Source organism: Drosophila nasuta, chromosome 2R, assembly GCF_023558535.2.
Source record: "Drosophila nasuta strain 15112-1781.00 chromosome 2R, ASM2355853v1, whole genome shotgun sequence".
Classification (NCBI taxonomy): domain Eukaryota; kingdom Metazoa; phylum Arthropoda; class Insecta; order Diptera; family Drosophilidae; genus Drosophila; species Drosophila nasuta.
In genome coordinates, this window is record NC_083456.1 from 26937379 (window position 1) to 26956532 (window position 19154).

The 19154-nt window shown below is 38.7% G+C and overlaps 2 protein-coding genes across 3 annotated transcripts; both read right to left on the reverse strand.

Annotated features, from left to right (window-relative positions):
• Positions 1–14006: 14006 nt before the first annotated feature.
• Positions 14007–16079, reverse strand: LOC132786710 (prolyl 4-hydroxylase subunit alpha-1-like). Its single transcript, XM_060793329.1, has 7 exons — positions 15822–16079; positions 15465–15767; positions 15224–15411; positions 14594–15171; positions 14482–14535; positions 14251–14416; positions 14007–14189 (listed from the first exon to the last, which is right to left on the reverse strand). The coding sequence occupies exons 1-7, from the start codon at positions 16022–16024 to the stop codon at positions 14128–14130; spliced, it is 1554 nt and encodes a 517-aa protein (XP_060649312.1). The 5' UTR covers positions 16025–16079; the 3' UTR covers positions 14007–14127.
• Positions 16080–16601: 522 nt separating this feature from the next.
• Positions 16602–18749, reverse strand: LOC132786709 (prolyl 4-hydroxylase subunit alpha-2-like). Of its 2 annotated transcripts, none has more exons than XM_060793328.1 (8): positions 18502–18749; positions 18138–18440; positions 17885–18078; positions 17691–17821; positions 17177–17629; positions 17066–17119; positions 16841–17006; positions 16602–16772 (listed from the first exon to the last, which is right to left on the reverse strand). In XM_060793328.1, exons 1-8 carry the CDS (start codon positions 18699–18701, stop codon positions 16708–16710), a joined length of 1566 nt encoding a protein of 521 aa, XP_060649311.1. In that variant the 5' UTR covers positions 18702–18749; the 3' UTR covers positions 16602–16707. The 2 variants fall into 2 exon arrangements, with proteins under 2 accessions (XP_060649311.1, XP_060649310.1); XM_060793327.1 differs by having other exon boundaries at positions 17177–17632.
• Between the last annotated feature and the right edge of the window lie 405 nt (positions 18750–19154).

Below are 19154 nucleotides of genomic sequence, written 5' to 3' on the forward strand. Positions count from 1 at the left end.
AGTCTGTGGTGCAGAGGTTAAGTCCAAGTCCAGGCAGCTGTTTCCGTTTCCGCTGCAGCAGAGCAAAGTGAAAGTGTCTGCAGAAATCAACTGAGTTGAGGTTGAATGGAAACTGAATGTTTATTAGGGCAACACAAATTTGCAGTTTAAGCAAAGTACATTAAAGTTAGATTTGAATTGAATGTAATAAATATTTTACAGGGAATCAGCTTAGAAACTTTCTAAAAACAATCATGTATTGTAATCTTATTTCCTTTTTTTTCAATTATTTCAGCATCCGTTTAAAGTTAGATTCTATTTTGTTTGGGATTTTATTTTAAATCAAAATTTTAATTATTTTTTTGTATTTTTTCCTACTACTATTTAATTTCTTACATCAACTTTCTTTTTAAAAAGTACTTTTTGTAGCAAATATTATTGACTTCAATTCTAGTTGCCTAAAGCTTTAATAATTTACTAAATTTATTTGTGGTCTTATTCATTGACTGTATTTATTATGCTTATAATTCATGCGTTTATTTATATGTGAAAATCAAAACATTTTACAACTTTTTCAAGCACTCATCGTTGCTGCTGCTGTCAGTGTGCAATCTGAGCTGTGAGCCGAACAACAATTAATGCGTTTTTATTGCATTTTCACCGCAACGGGCAATGCATCATTCAAAAAATTTGTCAATAGAGACCACAGGCCATTTAATATATAAGCCGCTGGACTGTGTGTGTGTGTGTGGCTGAATGTGGCTATCAACAGGCCCAGAGTCCAAACAGATTGCAGCTCTACATCTACAGCTCCTGTTTTTGCTCATCGTGATGGTGGTGGGGCATTCCCTATAGGTATTTTATTATTTATATCAGGGGCACACGATCGACGGGTACAGCGCTATAGGCAGAAAAGGAGTGCCAGCTTTTCGCATGCTCTGCTATTTAATAATATAAAAGCAATATTTTTGTGACCAAAACAATAAAGTCGCGCTGTCATTGATTTATTTGTCTGCTGCGCCGTAGCCAGCAACAATAAAGTGAGCGCGAAATGCACTCGCACAATGCACAAAATGTCCAAAGTGGATGAGTGGAGGGGGCGTCGAGGAGTGTCACCTCAGCGGTGGGTCGAGCAACTGCATCAGGGAAAGGACTCTTACACTCTCTCGCTCTGACTCTCTGACTCTGAGCCCTCCAACATAATTCATTTCCGCTTATTGTCAGCGCCGCATTTTGCATTTAAAATAACACAAAACCCAAAAACCACGCACCCCTCACACACACATACACACACCCATACAAACTCTGCACTCAGTAAAAATCTCAAGTGTAAAAATATGAAAAAAATATTTGGATGACAATGCAGGTAAATTGACTGCAACTGACTTTGGCCCTTTTGTATTTGTTAACACACTGCGAATGCGTAATAAAGCCTCCACAACTGCAACAAAATTGAAGCATAAAAAATGCACGATTCATTGAACAATTGACAGGCACTTCAGACACTTTGCACTCTCCACACACACACATATAAAATGGCAAGGAAGGGAAGTTGCTTCAACTCTGAATACGTATTCTTTTTTTGGGGATGACATAATTAAATCCTTGCACTAATTAAATTTCCCAAAAATGTATGCAAAATGCCAGCAAATAAACCGTACACTTTTCGAAACTACCTTAATTGCATGAGATAAGCCGTTAGACGGGGCGCATACGTAATGCAAAATTATTTTCAACATTTCACATTTAATTGCAAGGCAAGTCTGACGGTCAGCCTGATGTCCAATGGGGTCCGCACACATTCATTAAGCAACCCTTGAGCAGAGAATACTGTGTGTGTGAAAGTCCTAGAGTGTGTGTGTTGGTGTGGGTGGATGGTCAAGTATCCGGTGTCCGAAATGCGGCATACATGGCATACCAGCTGGAAATTAAGTTTTCGCATTTTCCACCTTTTTTAATACCCGCTACCCATAGGGGAGAAGGGTATTATTATTTCTATGTAGTGTATGTAACAGGCAGAAGAAGGCATCTCCGACCTTGTAAAGTATATATATTTTTGTCCAGTATCAATAGCCGAGAAAATATAGCCATGTCCGTCTATCCGTCTGCCTGTCCGTCCGTCTGTATGAACGCCTAGATGTCAGAGACTATAATAGACAGAGATAATAACAAGTGTATATTTGAAAATAGATACAATAATAACTATAATATTTATGAATCTTTAAAATTTGATTGCTATAGTAGAAATTATTTAAGAAATCCCTACTTATAATCTACATCAGTTCTTAGTTGCTTTGGTTGACAGTTTGGTATATTTAAGTACACTACGATATAATATTTTGAATGTATTATTAAATTTATATACCAACCACAGCTTTTAGTATATATTAATATATTTTCGGTATATTATTTAGTATATTTTAGGAATAATATTGTATTATTTCGTTTTTATCGAAAATGGGTTGCAGGTATCTTAGAGTCGAGCACACTCGACTGCAGCTTTCCTTGCTTGTTTTTTTTTGGTTTTTGGGGGCAGTATTTTTTCTGTGTGTGTGTGCTTCACAGTTGATAATCCAGCATAATGCGCTTTTATTTGAAATAATAATGTTGATGCCAACATCGGTCTGGGCTCATTAAATTCGAAAGGCAGCAAAAAAAAAAGTAACCGAATAGAAGTAGAAATGAAAGAGGTGTGTAATCCAGAGATGAACAAAAAAGGTTTGGTGAGTCATTGTCAACCGCAAAAGTTGCTGCACGAGAGGTGTCAAAGTTCATAACGTGGTTTGGCTTTACAGTCCGAATTAATTTCAAATGTCCGGACATATGTGTCCCTCAGCATTTTATTTTGTTTAATTGCAAACATTTTCCAGCAAATTAAGTTTTTGGATGCCCCAGCACTTTAAAGTTATGCGCCAAGGGTGAAGAACTCGATGTGTGACATAAATATTTTTGAGGTGTAAATTGTAAATGGTAAATTGCTGAAATGCCTTGGAGATGACTAACGCAGTCGCATAAATTTTGGGAAGTCAGAGAGACAGCGAGTGCGAGAGTTTCATGCGGTTAACCAGAGGCCACAATAAATCTCACGAAAAACGATTTAAAATTTTTGTACTTTCACTCGACGAGAGACATGAGCATATAAGACAGAACTACTTTACTTTACTATGCCTTTTGTATAACTCATGCCCAGCTGCTTTTCTTAACTTTGAGCTTGCCAAGCAAAATTCTTGCGGCATTGCCTTTTTTGGTTTGTGCCTTTGTGCCCCAAAATAATTTATCATTTTCACTTTGTGTGTGTGAAAATTCACTTACAAGAGAGAAGAACAGAAGCTTAGAACTGGTGTCAAACGTTGGGTTCAATGTCAACTCGTTGTTCCCCAGTGCCACGTTGACTTGTCGCCACATTTCAGCTACCTTTTTGTTATCGGTTGACTCTCTGACTTCCTCCTCCGCCACCGCCTCCGCCTCCTGCTGTGGCTGCGGCTTGGCCTTAAAGTTTTGTCAACTGCTGGTTTGTAATTTAAACTTTTTTTTTATATGCTATTTTCTATAGTTTTTGGCTTTTAATTTGCATAGTTGAAATGCCTGCGACCCTTTACCTGTCTCTGACCATGGACTCCAGAGAGTGTTGGCATCGTTCGCTGGGCAGTAAAATACCTCAACATTAAAATGCCATTAATGCATTTACGTAATGTTGTGTTGTGTTGCTGTTGTGTGTAATATTCAGTCAGCCCCCTTTTCGGCACACCTCATTGAAAGCCCATTAAAGTGACTTATGTGATGGCGCGGGTCTCGCGCCCTTTTCTCCCCCCTTCCTTCCCCCTCCTCCACCGTTGTGGCTGCAACTCGAAGTGGAACTCGCATTGCAATTGGAACTCTCTCGTTCTGTGGGCAATGTAAAAATTGCATTAAAAGGGCTGCTAAAGTGCTCGCTGGTGGGCGTGGCTATCGGCTGGCTGACTGGCTCCAACACATTGCCGTGCATTTGTCTTATCAGCCCAGGTCCTGGCATTGGCATTGGCATTGCTGTACTCCCAACTGCCCCAGCTTCCAATTCCGATTCGAGTCCGACACATTTGCCTGACCATAATGAGCGGCAATTACCGCATCGGCCGCAATTTGCATTACACACTGCGAAAATGTTGCAATGCCACTTGGTTGTGAGGTGGGGAAAGGAGGCAGAGAGTCGACACTCCTTGCCACAATGTGTGTGTGCGTGTGTGTGTGTAAACACTGTGCAATCTTTTATCAACAGCGGCAGCAACAACACCAACAACAACAACAACTGCAATGACAACAGACATAACAATGGCATTGGCAATAGGAACGAGAGATATTTAATTGCGCCTACTTGAGCGACAAAAGGGAAATGCCATAAAAAGTTGAAAATCCCCGCGATTCCACACGCATATGCCTTAAATTTCATTTGACCTTATCTCTGTTAATCAACAAGTGCCACACGGCGCGCATTAATAAATTTATTTAAAAACAATCTCAGTTCTGCAGGAGCCATTTCTGTGAATGTTTTAAAGAGAGGTCAAGGTTTCATAGTGCAGAGCGAGAGAACTAGAAAAAGGAAGGAAAGGAAAATGGAGGAGCACAGCTTAAAGCCTTAATGTTAGATCAAGATTACTGCAGGAAGAAATAATGTATTTAATTTCAAATTAAATGTGGCGTTCTTGGAATGTTGAGATATCTATTAATGCAGTTATACATCTTTAAATTAAAAAGTGGTTTAATTGTAATCTTAAGACAACTAATCATTGGCTTTAAATTTGATATTTTTTAAGAGTTTTTTAAAAACTAAAGAGAAAAATCTCAATAAATAAGATATGCACAATATTAATAATTTTGAATTGTATTCCGAGCTTGATAAATATATAATAAGAACTCCAACATGTATTTTAAAAATATCTTCAAATAAATATCTTACCATTTGGGATAGAAAAATGATAACTAATGCTTTCTATTTTATTCTCTTTTAACACAAATTTGAAAATCGTATTTTGAATATTAATTACTTACTATTCACATCTAATCAGCAAACAAAATCGATGTCAGTTATACAAATATTATCACTTTCAATGTATTTAGCACTGTAGGATATTCCTAAGAATAAATTGAGGTAACTCTTAGTAAAAGAAAACACATTTTTCTTAGCGCGCCCAGTGAATGAATGAATGAGCGAGTAAAGTGAATGAGTGAATGGAGTGAATGGAGTGAATGGAGTGAATGGGGCTTCAATCATGGTAAACCTCAAGCAGCTTGGCGCTTAATCCAACTAAGTTGCTTCAATTTAAATACCGCTAAATCAACAACTGCCACTTTATATGGAAGAGAAGGAGTAGAATGAGGAAGTGAAGCAGGCGAAGGAAGGAAAAGGAAGAAAACGTTCGCGGAATAAAAAGCACAAAATTAAATAAACTGTGAGTAAAATTAAAAGTAACAGAGGCAAAGCTAACAAACACACTATCTACACACCTACACACACAGAGTGGGTATCAAACCTACCTCCCCTTTCCTCTCCCCTCTCTAAAGCACACTGTCAGGACATTCAACGAGCACTTGAGTAACTTTCGGCAGTGTGCAGAACATTTTTACGCTTCTTTTACTTCATTTTCAATGCATTTAACTTGAGTGACTCTTTAATCCTTGTAAGTATCTTAGCTTGAGTGAGCGCACAGACGCAGGGCGGCAGCGGAGGGGGCGTGGCAACAGCGCTAGCTACACACACCGTTTGCCTTTCAAGTTTTGCCGGCAACGTCTTCAGCTACAATATTTATTTACCTTGCGCCTTTTGTACCCACGTGCAGTCTTCGTCTTCGACTCCATCTTAGACTTCAGCTCCAACCTCTAGCTCGTCCTTGCCTTTGGCTGTAGCTGTCGTCGCCGAAGCTACGTGCTGCAGCTACAGTTTCAGCTTCCATTTCAGACTCCGTCTCCGTCTCCTTCTCAGACACCAATCTCAGACCCAATTTTGGCCACCTTCTTCTTGCCGTCTGCCACTTGGCATATTTTAAATACATTTCATGCGCTCCTGAGTTTTGGTTGGTAGCTGCCTCCTCAAGGATATTTACTTCTTCAAAATATGTTTACTCGTGTTGTGCATATTTTAATCGTTTACTTTGCCCAAAAGACTTTTTCCAACATTGCGAATGTATCTCGATGTGTCTGTTTATTGTATGTTCTGCTGCTTGTTTAACTTGCGTTTAAGTTAAATAAAGTTGACTCGACTTTTCTACTACTTTAATGCCAGGCGGTTATTAGCATAATGTAGAGCATCAGCTAGCTGTGCTCATAATTGTTATAATATCGTAACCACAAATTGCAAAATTTGCTGGCAAAAGCTGCGACATAAATTAGACATCGCAAAACGCGACGCATAAATAACGTGAATGTTTTGCCCGCTGGCCAGGACTCGACTCTGTTGTCCTCCGTTGGCTAATAGAAACATCCGCTGCAGTTATCTCACGTAGCCGCGAAACACACAGCGAACAATGGCCAGGAATATGATATAAGCCAAACAGCAGACAAAGGCAAACAGGTGTTGGTTATTTATCTCTCTCGGTTGTTGTCAGCAGCCGTGGCAATGCGGTGTGGCTACTAGAGCAAAATTAATAATGAATTCTAATGAGCAGACTATAAGAGCGAAAAAAATGCAGATATTGCAACAAAATTGAAAGTATACAATAATACAGTCTGTGCTAAAGATCTAAAGACACAGTCTGGCAGCTGTTTGTAGCAGCAAATAGATACTTTTGCTTACTTTGCTCAAGTGCCCGCAGCTATTCATTAGCACACGCGATTCACTTGAACGCGCCTCAACTCCTTCCTTAGGTGAGCTGCATACTCCAAATAATCACATACTCACACACTTTCTTCTAAAATGAGTGAGTGTGTGTATCAAAGTTTAGTCCGCAAATAGCCAACGGCTTTTTGATTTTATTTACCAAACTTTGCGCTGCTTTGAGCAGAGCGCAGAACAGTTGCAAGCTTGCTTTAAATTGAATTTTGTGTAAGAATGAAGCTTGCTTAATTTATTTTCTATTTTTCAGTTAATTTATTCTTTCATTCTTTATCTCAATTTTCTATTATTAGCCTGAACTTGTCTCTAAATATTTTCACTTAAATTTAAATAAAAAATAACATGTCTTATGTATATTTTAATTTACAAAATATGTTAATGTCTGCAAAAATTTTTTGTATACAATAAATATCACAACACAAAATGATCTGCAAAAGTTTGATATGATAATCATTTTTGCAACAATTTATTGTTTTAATCATTTCCTTTTTTTAATTAATAAAATAAATTTGTATAATAACAATATATCGATTTAATTTATTTGCAACATTTGCCTGTTAGTGCTTATCGCCGCGTTGTTGAAGGTAAGTTTGCTTCCTGCTGTTGCTTACCTCAAATATTTGCACTTTGATTGCTCCGCTTGTAAGTAGTAAAAGTTTCTCTAAAGTCCCAGCACCTAGCTTCACTTTCCATACCCTTGGCACAGCCCAAAATTATTTCAATTAAGTTTCTCACAAATACACCCCTGGCCCTGAAGTGTTTCACCCCTCCGTTTGGTCGTGGACTTACTTTCATTAGTTGCGCTTGTTTTTGTTGCTGCTGCCCCATTGAAAATTTATTGTCAGGTTCGATGGCTGGCAAAAGTTTTTATTGGACGCACGGCGGCGGCTTGGAATTTGCCAGTTTCTTGTGTTGTTTGTTGGCTTTTGATTATTCAAATTACGCTTAATTGTTAAGGTGGCCATAACAGCAAGAGGTTGGCCAAAAAGGATTTGGCAAGTGGAGCACTTAAAGTGCTTTAAAGAAATTTTGAGTTTATGTCGTTTGAAGTGTTCGCATTAATACTGTTTTAATTGAGCTTGAATTAAGGCACATTAAGGTACATTATAGTCGAGCATAAAAGAAGAAAATAGTAATAAAAAATAGTAATATAAAATAGTAATATATAGTATATTAAATAGTAATATCTTGACAAATTTGACTTCATTTTACTTATTAAATTTACTTTGGGTAAAGAAAGATTTGCAAAAAAAAATTCATTTTAAAGAGTGTTTTGTTTTTTATTAAATAATAATAATAATTCATTTAAGGAATTTAATTGTATACTCTATGTTAACATACTTAACTTCATCCTTTGAATTTAATTAATTTTAAAGAGATTCGATTTTGTTTAAACAACAATTTTTGACAATTCTTTTAGGGGATATACTTGTGTTCTATGCTGAGCATTTTATACTCTATTGTTGCTTGCACTTCATTGCGTTTTGTTTATAGTGGCAGCCTCGAAAACGGAAACGCTTCAAGCTACATTTTGTATGTCTATATTTTTTTGTATGTTCAAAAATCATTTGCGGTATACCTTTTTTTGGTGGCAGGCACTGTTTGAGTGTGTGCGTGTGTGTGAGTGTGTGTGTGTATGTGTTTGTGTGGCACTTAGCAGCAAAAAATGCGAAGTACAATCGAGGCGGGAACTTCTGACACTGTACAGTTGACCAACGCAAAATGGCGCGAAATTCGTGCATTAAATGGACTGTACTTCCGGTGTGTGAAATCGCTGCACACACACTCCCACTCACACACACACACGCACACACAACCAATACAAATACACTCATTGGGTATTGAGAGCGAGTGGCTTGTTTTTGCTGGCCATATGCGAATTGTTGCTGGGCCAACAAAAAGCAAAAGCCTAGAAAAATATGTATGTGAGTGCGTGGCAAATAGCAAATAGAAAAGCAACTGGAAATTTATGCTCGTTGCAATAATCCATTTTTAGCGCCATCAACAACAACAACAAAAACTACAACGAGAACAACAACGAAATCAACCGACAACCGACATTGAGGGCCCATTGTTTCCGCGCTAATTGTTTGGCTTTTTGACCAATTTGGCTTGGCCAGAGAGTGCTCCACTTTTGTGACTAATACACCAAAAATGCCGAAAGCCAAAGCTGCCTCAGTCTTTTGCCACACTAACCCTCACTTTACATATCACGATGGAAGAAAAAAAAAGAAGAGAAATCTCTGAGGTCGCAGCTGCTGTGGAGATTGCAATTATTTTGCAAACAATGAAATTGTTGCTGCGTGTGCAAACATAAAATCAAATTGTATCTAGGTGTGTGCAGCTGTTACACTCCAGATACAGATACAGCTACAGTTACAGATACTTTCCTTTTGGTTAGGTGTCGCGACGTGTCTGCGGACTCAGCTGGCTGTTGAGCATTTGCCTTGATTTGATTTCACCTCGCTGGGAATGTTTTGGGGGTTGGCAAAATTCTATCGCATAGATATGCAAATGAAATTGCGAGAGGGAGTCAGACAACAACAGGTGATGTGAGCATAAAAAGCGACAATCGATTGTTCGAAGAGACCATTAAATTCACATACGTTCTTCTTGAGTTAATAAAGTGCAAATCGCAACGCAGTGCAACGAAATTAATCACTCGACTGTATACTATATCAAAATAAACAGATCATGACAAATGCAGCGCTTAAATCGCGCGGAAACTTCGCTCACCTCATCGTCGACTGCAGTCGACGTTTCTTTCTTTTGGGTTTTGTGGCCTCTGATTTTTAATTAAAATCATTTCGCGTCCTCGACGTCGTCGTCGTCGTCGTTGTTTTTTCCACGTGAAATTCCTGCAAAAGCAGACGACAACATAGCCGCTGTCATGTTCGCTTGTCTAGCAATGTGTTTTTCTTTGGCCAGACTCGGTCGCAGTTCCAACAAAAGGCAAACGCATAAATTATGCTTTGTTGACAACCCGTACGAAGCAGCATCGGGAGACTGAGAAAGAGAACGAGAGTCTGAGGTGGCAAAGGTACAAAAAACTATTCCACATTTCTTGGCAAACATTGCACTTGTCGAATTTGTTGTTGCTGCTGCTGCTGCAATGGACTTTTAATTGTCGCATGTTGCCATAAATTAGACAAGTGTCTTGCGTGATTTACATTGTTCTGAAACATTTAAAGTTAATTTCAGACAACTCCTCATAATGGACAGCAGGTAACGCCCGAATTGCTTATAATCATGCAACATCAGTTGCTTCCTGTTGCCTGCGTCTGCTTACCATTTAACTGCAAAATACACACACAAAAAAGCGGAGACTGTATTGTGGCAATTGTTGGCTGTCGGCCAACTGGGCAGCGACAGTGAAAGCATCTTTAAAGTGCACCATTCTTTTTGTTTGTCTCGCCCTTTCTCTCTCGCTCTCTCTCTGTTGCCGTCTCACTCACCTCTTGCCGCATGCTGGCTGGCTGGCTGGCAAAATGTTTTGCATTTCAAATTGCATTTTAATCGCATTTCAACCTGAAATGCCATTAGACATAATTCGTTTAGCTGCATTTGTGTCGTCCGTTGGCCAGCAAATCATTTCGATATGGACAGTGCCACGCCCACTCTCTGCCAACCATGTTGCAACAACCATCCCCAACGTTTCGATTCACGTCAACACAATTGCCAACCGCACGTAAATCAACTTTGTCATTGATTTCGGCTGCTCCAAACTGACAGACGGAGAGACGCATGCTGGACACTGGATGGATGCATTGACGTACTGTCCAGATTATGCACATTGCATCCGCCTGCCTCAAATCACAGTCAACACACACGCACACGCACACACTCACTCGCTTACATGTCAAATTTGTCATTTTGTAATTGATTGTGAGTCGATTGCCGATGTAGTTTGCAGAGAGAGAGAGTTCGAGTTTGCAGTTTGAACAGTCGCATCGAGTGGCATTTAATCAATTTATGTTTAGCTCATTTCTAATCAGGCGATCTTTCTCCTCCTCTTTCCTCTGTTGTCAGACAAAACAATGTAACAGCTCATTTGCCTTGGCACCTGCCACCTGCAAACTTGTCGCCAGCTGTTGAGTGACGATTGATCCCCGATATAAATAAGTATTAGTTACAAGGTAAGTGGCCAACTTGTTGAAAGGCAGGTCAGCCACAGAGACCGCAGAGTGATTTGCCAGCCAAGTATTAATCAAACAACAAATTCAAGCACAACACAAAACACACTAAGGGGCCAAAAAACCGAACACACACGAAATCGATGTGCCTACAAAACTTAAATATAGCTTAAATCACAACGCAAACACACAGCGTAGTCATCGCCATCGTCGACGTCGTCGTCGCCGTCGCATTCTCATTTATCGATTTTCTCAAGCATCTACATTTTAAAAAGAAATAAAATAAAATAGGAGTGTGCCTGTTACACATTTGTTGGTTGCACAACGAGCAGATGCGCTGCAAAAGTTGAAGAGATTGATTGTTGAATGAATTTTTCTTTATATTTTGTTTATCAGATCTTTTATTGAAATCTCCAAATGTATTTGGACTACGGCTACTAAAGTTGGTAGATAACCTAATAATTGTAATGGCTGAAAGTGGCTGAAGATTGTTTTATTTAAAGGAATTGCTTGGTTGAGTTTTTCTAGTTTTATAAGCACGTTTTCTTATGTCTAAAATAATTCTTTAACAGAATGCTAAATATTATATAAAAGTTGCATCTGCTGAGTTTAGTGTATTTATTTCTATACTCATGTCTTTCCTTATATATATATATATACATGTATATATATATCTTTCTTTATATTATATATCTCTTTTTGAGCTGTGGCTAGCAAATTTTGTAGTTCACAGAATAATTCAGATTACTAAAAGCAGTTGAAGTTTGGTAGAAATTTTCTCTGAACTCCTCCTTTAAACTGTTCCACAGTAATGCAAGCTGCTTCTAAAAGCTAATATACCCCTTTAGTAGTTATAGACAACAATTCGAACTGACCCTGAGAGTGCGTTGCTGCCACTTTTGCTACCGCTGCCGTTGCCGCTGCTGCTGCTGCTGCAAAGAACACAGAATGAAGACGACGCGCCAAGCGAATTTGTGCGCTTGAGTGCGTGCATAAATTTCGTGTGCCTTTTGCTGGCTATTATTTACATTACACAGACACACACATATACACTTACACAATTGTAGACTCATATGTATGTACAAGTGTGTGTGTGTACAGCTGCACGAAAAACTCAATTTCCTGCGACGGACACAAGCACATCAAATGCTTTACGGCCGCTCTCAGTTCTCAGCTCTCGGCCACTCGACCTCTGCGCTGCTTCCATCTGAAATTTAACACACGTTGTGTTCCCCCCTCTAGAGCCTTTCCCCCTCCTCCAACCACTTGTCCACCACCGTTGACCTCTTTTGGCCCTGGCCTGGGAGCGTCTGCCGCCTTGGCTGCTACTTTTTCATTTTTCGCATGTAATGTGTGTAATCAAAGTAACAAAATCCAAATCATATTTCCTTCATTGACCACAAAATCTGTAAGCATGTATGTGTGTGTGTGTGTGGCATGCAACCCTTTCGGGTGTGTGCATAAAACATTTTGCTAGATTTCCACAATCAACGTTTTGCCTTACAACGTACATTTCTTAACCTTGTTTGATTTTTATTCTGTTTTGCGGGGCAAAAATTATTGGTCTGCGCATATGTAATCATCTATGTGGTTCTTGCCCTCACTCTTTCCCTTTCTCTGTGGGCGTCCAGGAGGCATCATAAAGTGCACACAATCAAAATGAAATACGTTTTAGGTACGCTGCTTGCTTGCCGTATTCAGTTGCCGCAAGGTCGACTTGACAAAGTCCGCTACAAATGCCTTAAAGATATTTCAAATTTTATATGAATAAGTTGCAAATATATTTTCGATTTTATTTATTATAATGTACAAGTTAACTTTTTATACTTGTTAATAAATTCATAACATTTCTTTTTTGTATATTTTATTTTCTATCAGTTCGTAGCTCATTCTCTTGTCCGCTAAGTTCATCGAAAACTTTTCAGCTGCTGTATAAGTTACACGGCATTTCGCATATGTTGGCAATTTTTTATTTATCGACATGTCGCTTTATTAAAAGGTGTTTGCTGCGCACGAATGCTCTAGGGATGAGTTTATCCTTCGACTGGAACATTGAAGCGGCCGCAGGCCATTTGCTAGCTCCTTTGTCAAAACTTTAATAAGAAATCTTTTGCAAAAGAGGATATGCATTTCTCTCTCTGAGCTTGTGCATAGCTGGCCAAAAAGTTTTGTGAGCTGCCAAATTTCATTTGTGGTCAAGCTAAAGTTTTATTTGAGTTTACACAGTTTAGAGAGTTTCGGTTTCAGTTTCTATTTCGTATTTAGTTTCAGTGGAATTCAATTAAATCTACGCATTATGCACGCTGCACTGAACAGCTCAAGTTAGGGTCGAGTCTATATATAACATATTTTAGTCTCTCATATATGCAAATAGCTGGCTGGCACAAAAGGTGAGCCCTGGAGTGGATTGTAAACAAATTATCAAAAGTGCTCAGTCAGCAGGCAGACTGAAGGATATTCATTCGCTGACACGTTTCAACGTGGTAAGCGCCAGTTCATTATTAAAACTTTTAAAAGCAGATAAGTGCACAGACTGATAGAGATGCTGACACTGATACACAGACAACCGAGACCACACATAGTACACCTAAGAGAATGGAGTAAACTGGCTGCGATAAGCAGCAGCAGGAGCAGCTGAAGCAGCCACTATGATCCAGTCAACGTGGGCGCCACTTCACCTCTAATTGAAACATTAAGTTGCACGTCACGTACGCGGTGTCAGACACTAGACGCCAACGCCAGCTGGACTTAAACGTGGAAGTTGGGGGTCGGATGACTGCGCCTAGAAGTATGCTAAAATTTTGTGCTGCGGTTGCCTTGGGTTTCACCTAACAGCATCAGCATCAGCATCCTCATCCGCATCCGCAGCTTACCATCAACCAACCACTCAGCACTTTATTTTTTCCGTGTTGGCATTTCAAAAACCATTTAAGTCCCCTGGTCACAGTCGAGTGTTTTGGGGCGCGGGGAGCGTCGCTCTGCTTGCCTTTTTTGTTAAGTGTGTAAAGTGATTATGCCGGAAATTTGTTTGTCTATGATTTTGCATACGTGTCGCTTAACTATACTAAATGGATATATATATAGGAGGCTAAGGGTTGTGTCAATTTCAAACTAATCGACTTGTTTATTGAGAGTTCAAGAGTTGTCTGCTTAATTGAATTGTTAACATCACTCCAACTACTGTTATTTGTTTTCAATTAATATTGATGATCAGCGCTTTAGACATGGTCTTGTATAGATCTGTGAACGTTCTTCTATCCATTGAGTCATTACTTTGAATATAAATATTAAATTAATTAATAATACAGCTGAGTTTGAATTTCTTAAACTTACCCCATTTGCTGCCCACCAAAACAGGACACGCGCCATGCAAAGTTTGATTGTTTGGAGTTCCATCATCGTGTAAATTCAGCCAGAAGACAGCCATGCCAGGCTGAGGACTAAAGGATTGTTGTAGCCTAGGAAATACTGTGGCGCCTCCCTGATCCACTTGAGTAAGCTGTTGAAGAAATTAACTTTACATTGCACTTAAATTTTTAGTATAGAATTTCATCTATCACTCACATAGAAAAGCACTGTTGCAATGCGATCATTAATCTCACTAATTGGCTTATTTTCCTTGTAAAAATAATGTAAGTATTCCGAGATATGTAATAGCAAAATATATTAAAATTACCTTTACAAAATCAAAGTAATCGTAGTGTGCAGCATAATGACCTCCCAGGCCATAGTTTAGTATTTGCATTGCAGCTGAGTCATTTAAAGTCAAGTCCGTCATGTCTTCAATGCGTCTGCCAATTGTTCTTGACCAGTTGCTATAATTCCTATCCAGCCACGTTCCCTTTGAGGTGCGCACTTGCTGAAAGACAGTCTTGCCATCTTCATAGACTTTGGCGATCTCTAGCAGCGGACGCGCATAAGATTGAAGCTGTTTGATCTCAGCAGCAGATAACACATCATAGTAAACAATAATGAGAGGATTCAAGAGCCTCAGCTCCATTTTGAGTGGAGCCAGGCGAAGAAAAGGGGCGGGACTGAACTTGTATTGGCAATAGAGCTTTGATTGTGTTGCAAAGTGACCTCGACAACCTTTTTGATACAGACTTGTTGAATTTTCAGCAATCACTTCAGCAAAAGTCTCATTGGGACTGAGTCTTTCAATCTCCCCACGCAAATTTAAGATTTTCTGGGTGTTCTTCTCATTTGCCAACTTCATGGCAAGCTCGATTAGAGGACGAGCAACAGAATAATACTCTGAAGTAATATCAGGTAAAGTTACAAGTTATTAAAAACACTCATGACTCACTTATTTTGACTAGGGTACTGGCAAATATAAACAACATGTTCGATTGATCCAATGTAATGGGATGCAAGATTTCTCCATCTAGTAGCATGTTGCTGCACTCGCTAAACCATTCTCTGGCAAGTTCAGTATCTTGGTGATTGTGAAAATATGAACCCAGCTCATAGGTGTCCAAAGCATTTAGGCTGACACTACAATGCAAGTTATTTGTATTTAATATTTAAATTTTAAGCACTTGACTTACTTGTACTGCATGTCATTGAGAAGTCCTTTAGCCATATCTCTTATCTTTAAATCGTAGACATCTTTTAGACGTTTCATAGCCACGCAAGCATCCTCTAGATCAGTTTTACTTGGCAGCTGATCTCTGTGTTCATTAATTAAGTCTGCTTGCGCCCAGCCCATGGGCTCTTCTATGAAATTCTTCCACTCAATCCAATCTCGATGCATTCGTCTTATCAAAGCGAAAGCATTTAATGGGTTGGATAAATAATACTCTCTATTTTGTGCAGCTTTTGCTTGTTCTGTTTGCATTGCTGCCACAAAACTAGCAAGATGTTGAAGATAAAGTTTCAATTTGGTCATTAACTTGCTTAGTTACCTGCGCACTAAACTCAACTTTGCCTGCATTTCATTCGCGTAGTTATTGAAACCTTCAATAAACTGAGATTCCAGTTCCAATAACTTCTCCATGCCTGCCACTGAGTTAGAATGACTTTTCTCTTGCTCCTCATTTTTAACATAGACATCACAAAGCAGTAAAGCTATTAATAAGTATTGATGTATTCTTTTATAAAATAGCATATTTATATTTGCTACAGAGAATAGCTTTTTCGATAGAGTAAAAATCTGTTTAAATGTTCTGAGTCATAGCCAACTATGATAGCAGTTTATTTAGTAAATATTCTTTTGTTTGTTTATTTGCTGTTTAATAATCAACAATAAATAGTTTACTTTTATTAAGTTTAAATAAAAAAAAAATGTATTAGTTCATTCGAGATTATTAAACTTGTAACATAAATTATTAAAAGATAGCGCTTATCTTTCTATCTCGCAAATCGTTATCACAAAACATGTAGTTTGATTGGTTATTGAGATTGATAACGCACTATATATAATACTGCATTACAATCATTGACTTGCTACATCAGTTATTACTGTCAATATTTGCATGTATCTTATCTAAAAACATGTATTTATTATTTTACTATTAAATAGCATTATCTTATCAATTTGTTAATGTAACATTATTTATCGCCACTAAGCGGGTATTTTCCAAGTTTTGTATTTTCAATAAATAAATTGCGTTATCTTGAGTTTAGATAAGATTATTTGAATTAAGAAATTACCTAATCCAATTGATTAATTAAAAAGAAAGTAATTGTTTTGAAATAGTTGTATACAATATTTATTTATTAGCTATTAAGTACAGTAAAATGCCTTTTGAGTATATGTTATATGTATTTACAAATTATATTTTAAGAGATTTATTGCGTTGTGAGACACGGTCTTCTAAATGCTTGCTGACGTTCGCGAACCCATTTATTGCAGACTAAAAATAGTGATATTATTTTCAATATGATAAAGATATTAATAGCAGTCTCGTGATATGATAGTTACCCCATTTCGAGCCGACAATAACTGGACAGGCTGCATGCAAAGTTCTTTGGTCACCTTCACCGTCATGCTTCAGATTATACCAGATAATCGCTGCACCTTTGGTCGGGAATACCGCCTTTTGAATATTAGGGAAAACCGTAGCGCCGCCTTGCTCCACGTCCGTCAGCTAATGATATGATATAATTAAATAAATAAATAACTGAAATGTATATCTTTTTCACTTACGTAAAACAGAACTGTAGCAATGCGATCGCCATTCATTTTGGTCAGATTTGTAGCCTGAAATCAATTTAAAAAAACTTAATTTCATAATTTACTTAAAAGCATAAAACTTACTAGACTCGAATTGAAGTAATCGTAGTGCTTGTCATAGTGTCCGCCAAGACCATAATTCATAACCTGCAGCATCTCAGAGCCCACCACATTGAAGCCCGTCATATCCATGACACGTCTATTAAGCACTCCAGTTAAATTATTGAAACCATCTGCCAACCAAGTGACTTTTGAGGTGCGTGTTTTGACCACAGTGTTTCGACCAGTGGACTGTTGGAAGACTGTGGCACGTTTCAGACTTGGCACAGCCAAACTTTGCAGTTCACTTATTTCCCTATCTGAAATGACATCGTGATATAGCACCATATAGGGATCCAAACCAACCAGCTCCATTTTGAGTGGCGCCAGCCGCAGGAAAGGTGAATTTGTGCTGTTGTAAACGCAATGGAGCTGAGATCTAACTGGAAAATGGCCACGACAACCGTGTTCATAAGCTCCCACTACTTGCTTCACAAACTGCTGAGAAATATAAAATAATGTAAAACAATCATTTGCTTGTACGATAAGTTGCACGTACCGGCTTCGGTGCTATATTGGGGTGCGTTCTTATCAAGTGCTCCACTTCCGATTTGCGTAGCAGCAGTTTCACTTTATCAGTTTTCAAACTAAGTGCAGAATTGATCACATTGAGAGCGTCAGCATAACGATCTGTAAAAATGACACGCAATTAAATTATGAGAAAAACACAGTGAAAGTTCAATGTTCACTTACTCATTTGAATCAGTGACTCTGCGTAGAGCCGTGATACTTCAGAGAGATCCAAAGCCAAAGGTAGAGGCAACTTGTGTTTGCCATTTTTAAGCCATTCAATGGCTTGGAATATCCATTGGCAAGCATAGCCAAAGTTCTGCTGATCATATAGATATTTGCCCATGGCATAGGAGTCTAAAGCATTTAAGCTGACACTGAGGGAGATAATAAAGAATTTGTCACAATTGCAAGTCAGTTAATTGTATTTACTTACGCATATTGCTTGCCATTGAGCAGCCCTTTGACTATGTCCGAGACTTTCATGTCATACGTGGAGTGTATGCGATAAATGGAAGCAGCTGCCTCCTCGAGATCTGTGCTTGTGGGCAACAGCTGTTGTTTTTCTTTAACAAAGTTCAGCTGCTTCAAGCCCACTTCTTGCTGCATGTAATACTGCCAATGTGTCCAGTCCTGTTGCATGCGTCGAATGAGTGAGAAGGCATTCAAAGGATTGGCCAAATAGTGCTCGGTTTGATTAAGCGCAAGTTGGTTTTCTTTGCGCATGCCCGTTACAAAACTGTAGAGAACATCATTTAGTTAAAGTTATTAAATTAAATTTGATTAATTTCATTCCTCACCTCCGTACTGTTCTCAATTTCTGCTCCAGCTCATCGGCATATTGACTGAGATTCTCAACAAGCTGATCTTCCAGCTTCAGCAGTTCCACCATGCCGGCAATTGAGGTCGAGTGACTCTTCTCGTTATCCTCCTGGCCACTGACCATGCCCAAGAGCAAAGCCATTGCCAACAGTTGGAACTTCCATTCCGCTAAGAGCATTGTGTTGCTGATCGTCGTCGTGTTGTGTTGCGTTGTCTACGTGCCAGCTCCAACTGTTTGGTTTGTTTGGCTCGATTGCTGCGAAGTTGACGTTTTTCGCTGGGCCGAGATAAATTGTTATAAATATCGCTCGAACAGAACAGAAGTACATCGTGCTGTTTATTATTATTATTGCTTTTACTTTTCGCTTCGCTCAACTGATAAGCGACGCGCCGATGACGTTGACGCTTTGATAGTGACACGCACCGGTTAATTAAAAGCAGTCATCGCTTGCTCTTTCATCGACTGCTTGGCATACCCGATGTTCTATTTGCTTATGCAGCTAAAAACAATATAGACATGAAATACGTGAGAAAAACAAAACAAATGCATTTGCTGTAAAGAAGTATAAACTTGAAAATACCCTCTAAGAAAGATAAGATTGAAATTATAGAAAAATATTCCTGTTAATCA

Excerpts from the sequence above, each read along its gene's own strand:
- LOC132786710 (XM_060793329.1), bottom strand. The coding sequence starts at position 16,024 with ATGCTATTTTATAAAAGAATACATCAATACTTATTAATAGCTTTACTG. Across the intron at positions 15,768-15,821 it reads AAGTTGAGTTTAGTGCGCAG|TTTTGTGGCAGCAATGCAAA; the intron begins GTAACTAAGCAA and ends ACATCTTGCTAG. Across the intron at positions 14,417-14,481 it reads TTGCAACAGTGCTTTTCTAT|CTTACTCAAGTGGATCAGGG; the intron begins GTGAGTGATAGA and ends TTTCTTCAACAG.
- LOC132786709 (XM_060793327.1), bottom strand. The coding sequence starts at position 18,701 with ATGCTCTTAGCGGAATGGAAGTTCCAACTGTTGGCAATGGCTTTGCTC. Across the intron at positions 18,441-18,501 it reads AAATTGAGAACAGTACGGAG|TTTTGTAACGGGCATGCGCA; the intron begins GTGAGGAATGAA and ends TGTTCTCTACAG. Across the intron at positions 17,822-17,884 it reads AGAGTCACTGATTCAAATGA|ATCGTTATGCTGACGCTCTC; the intron begins GTAAGTGAACAT and ends TCATTTTTACAG.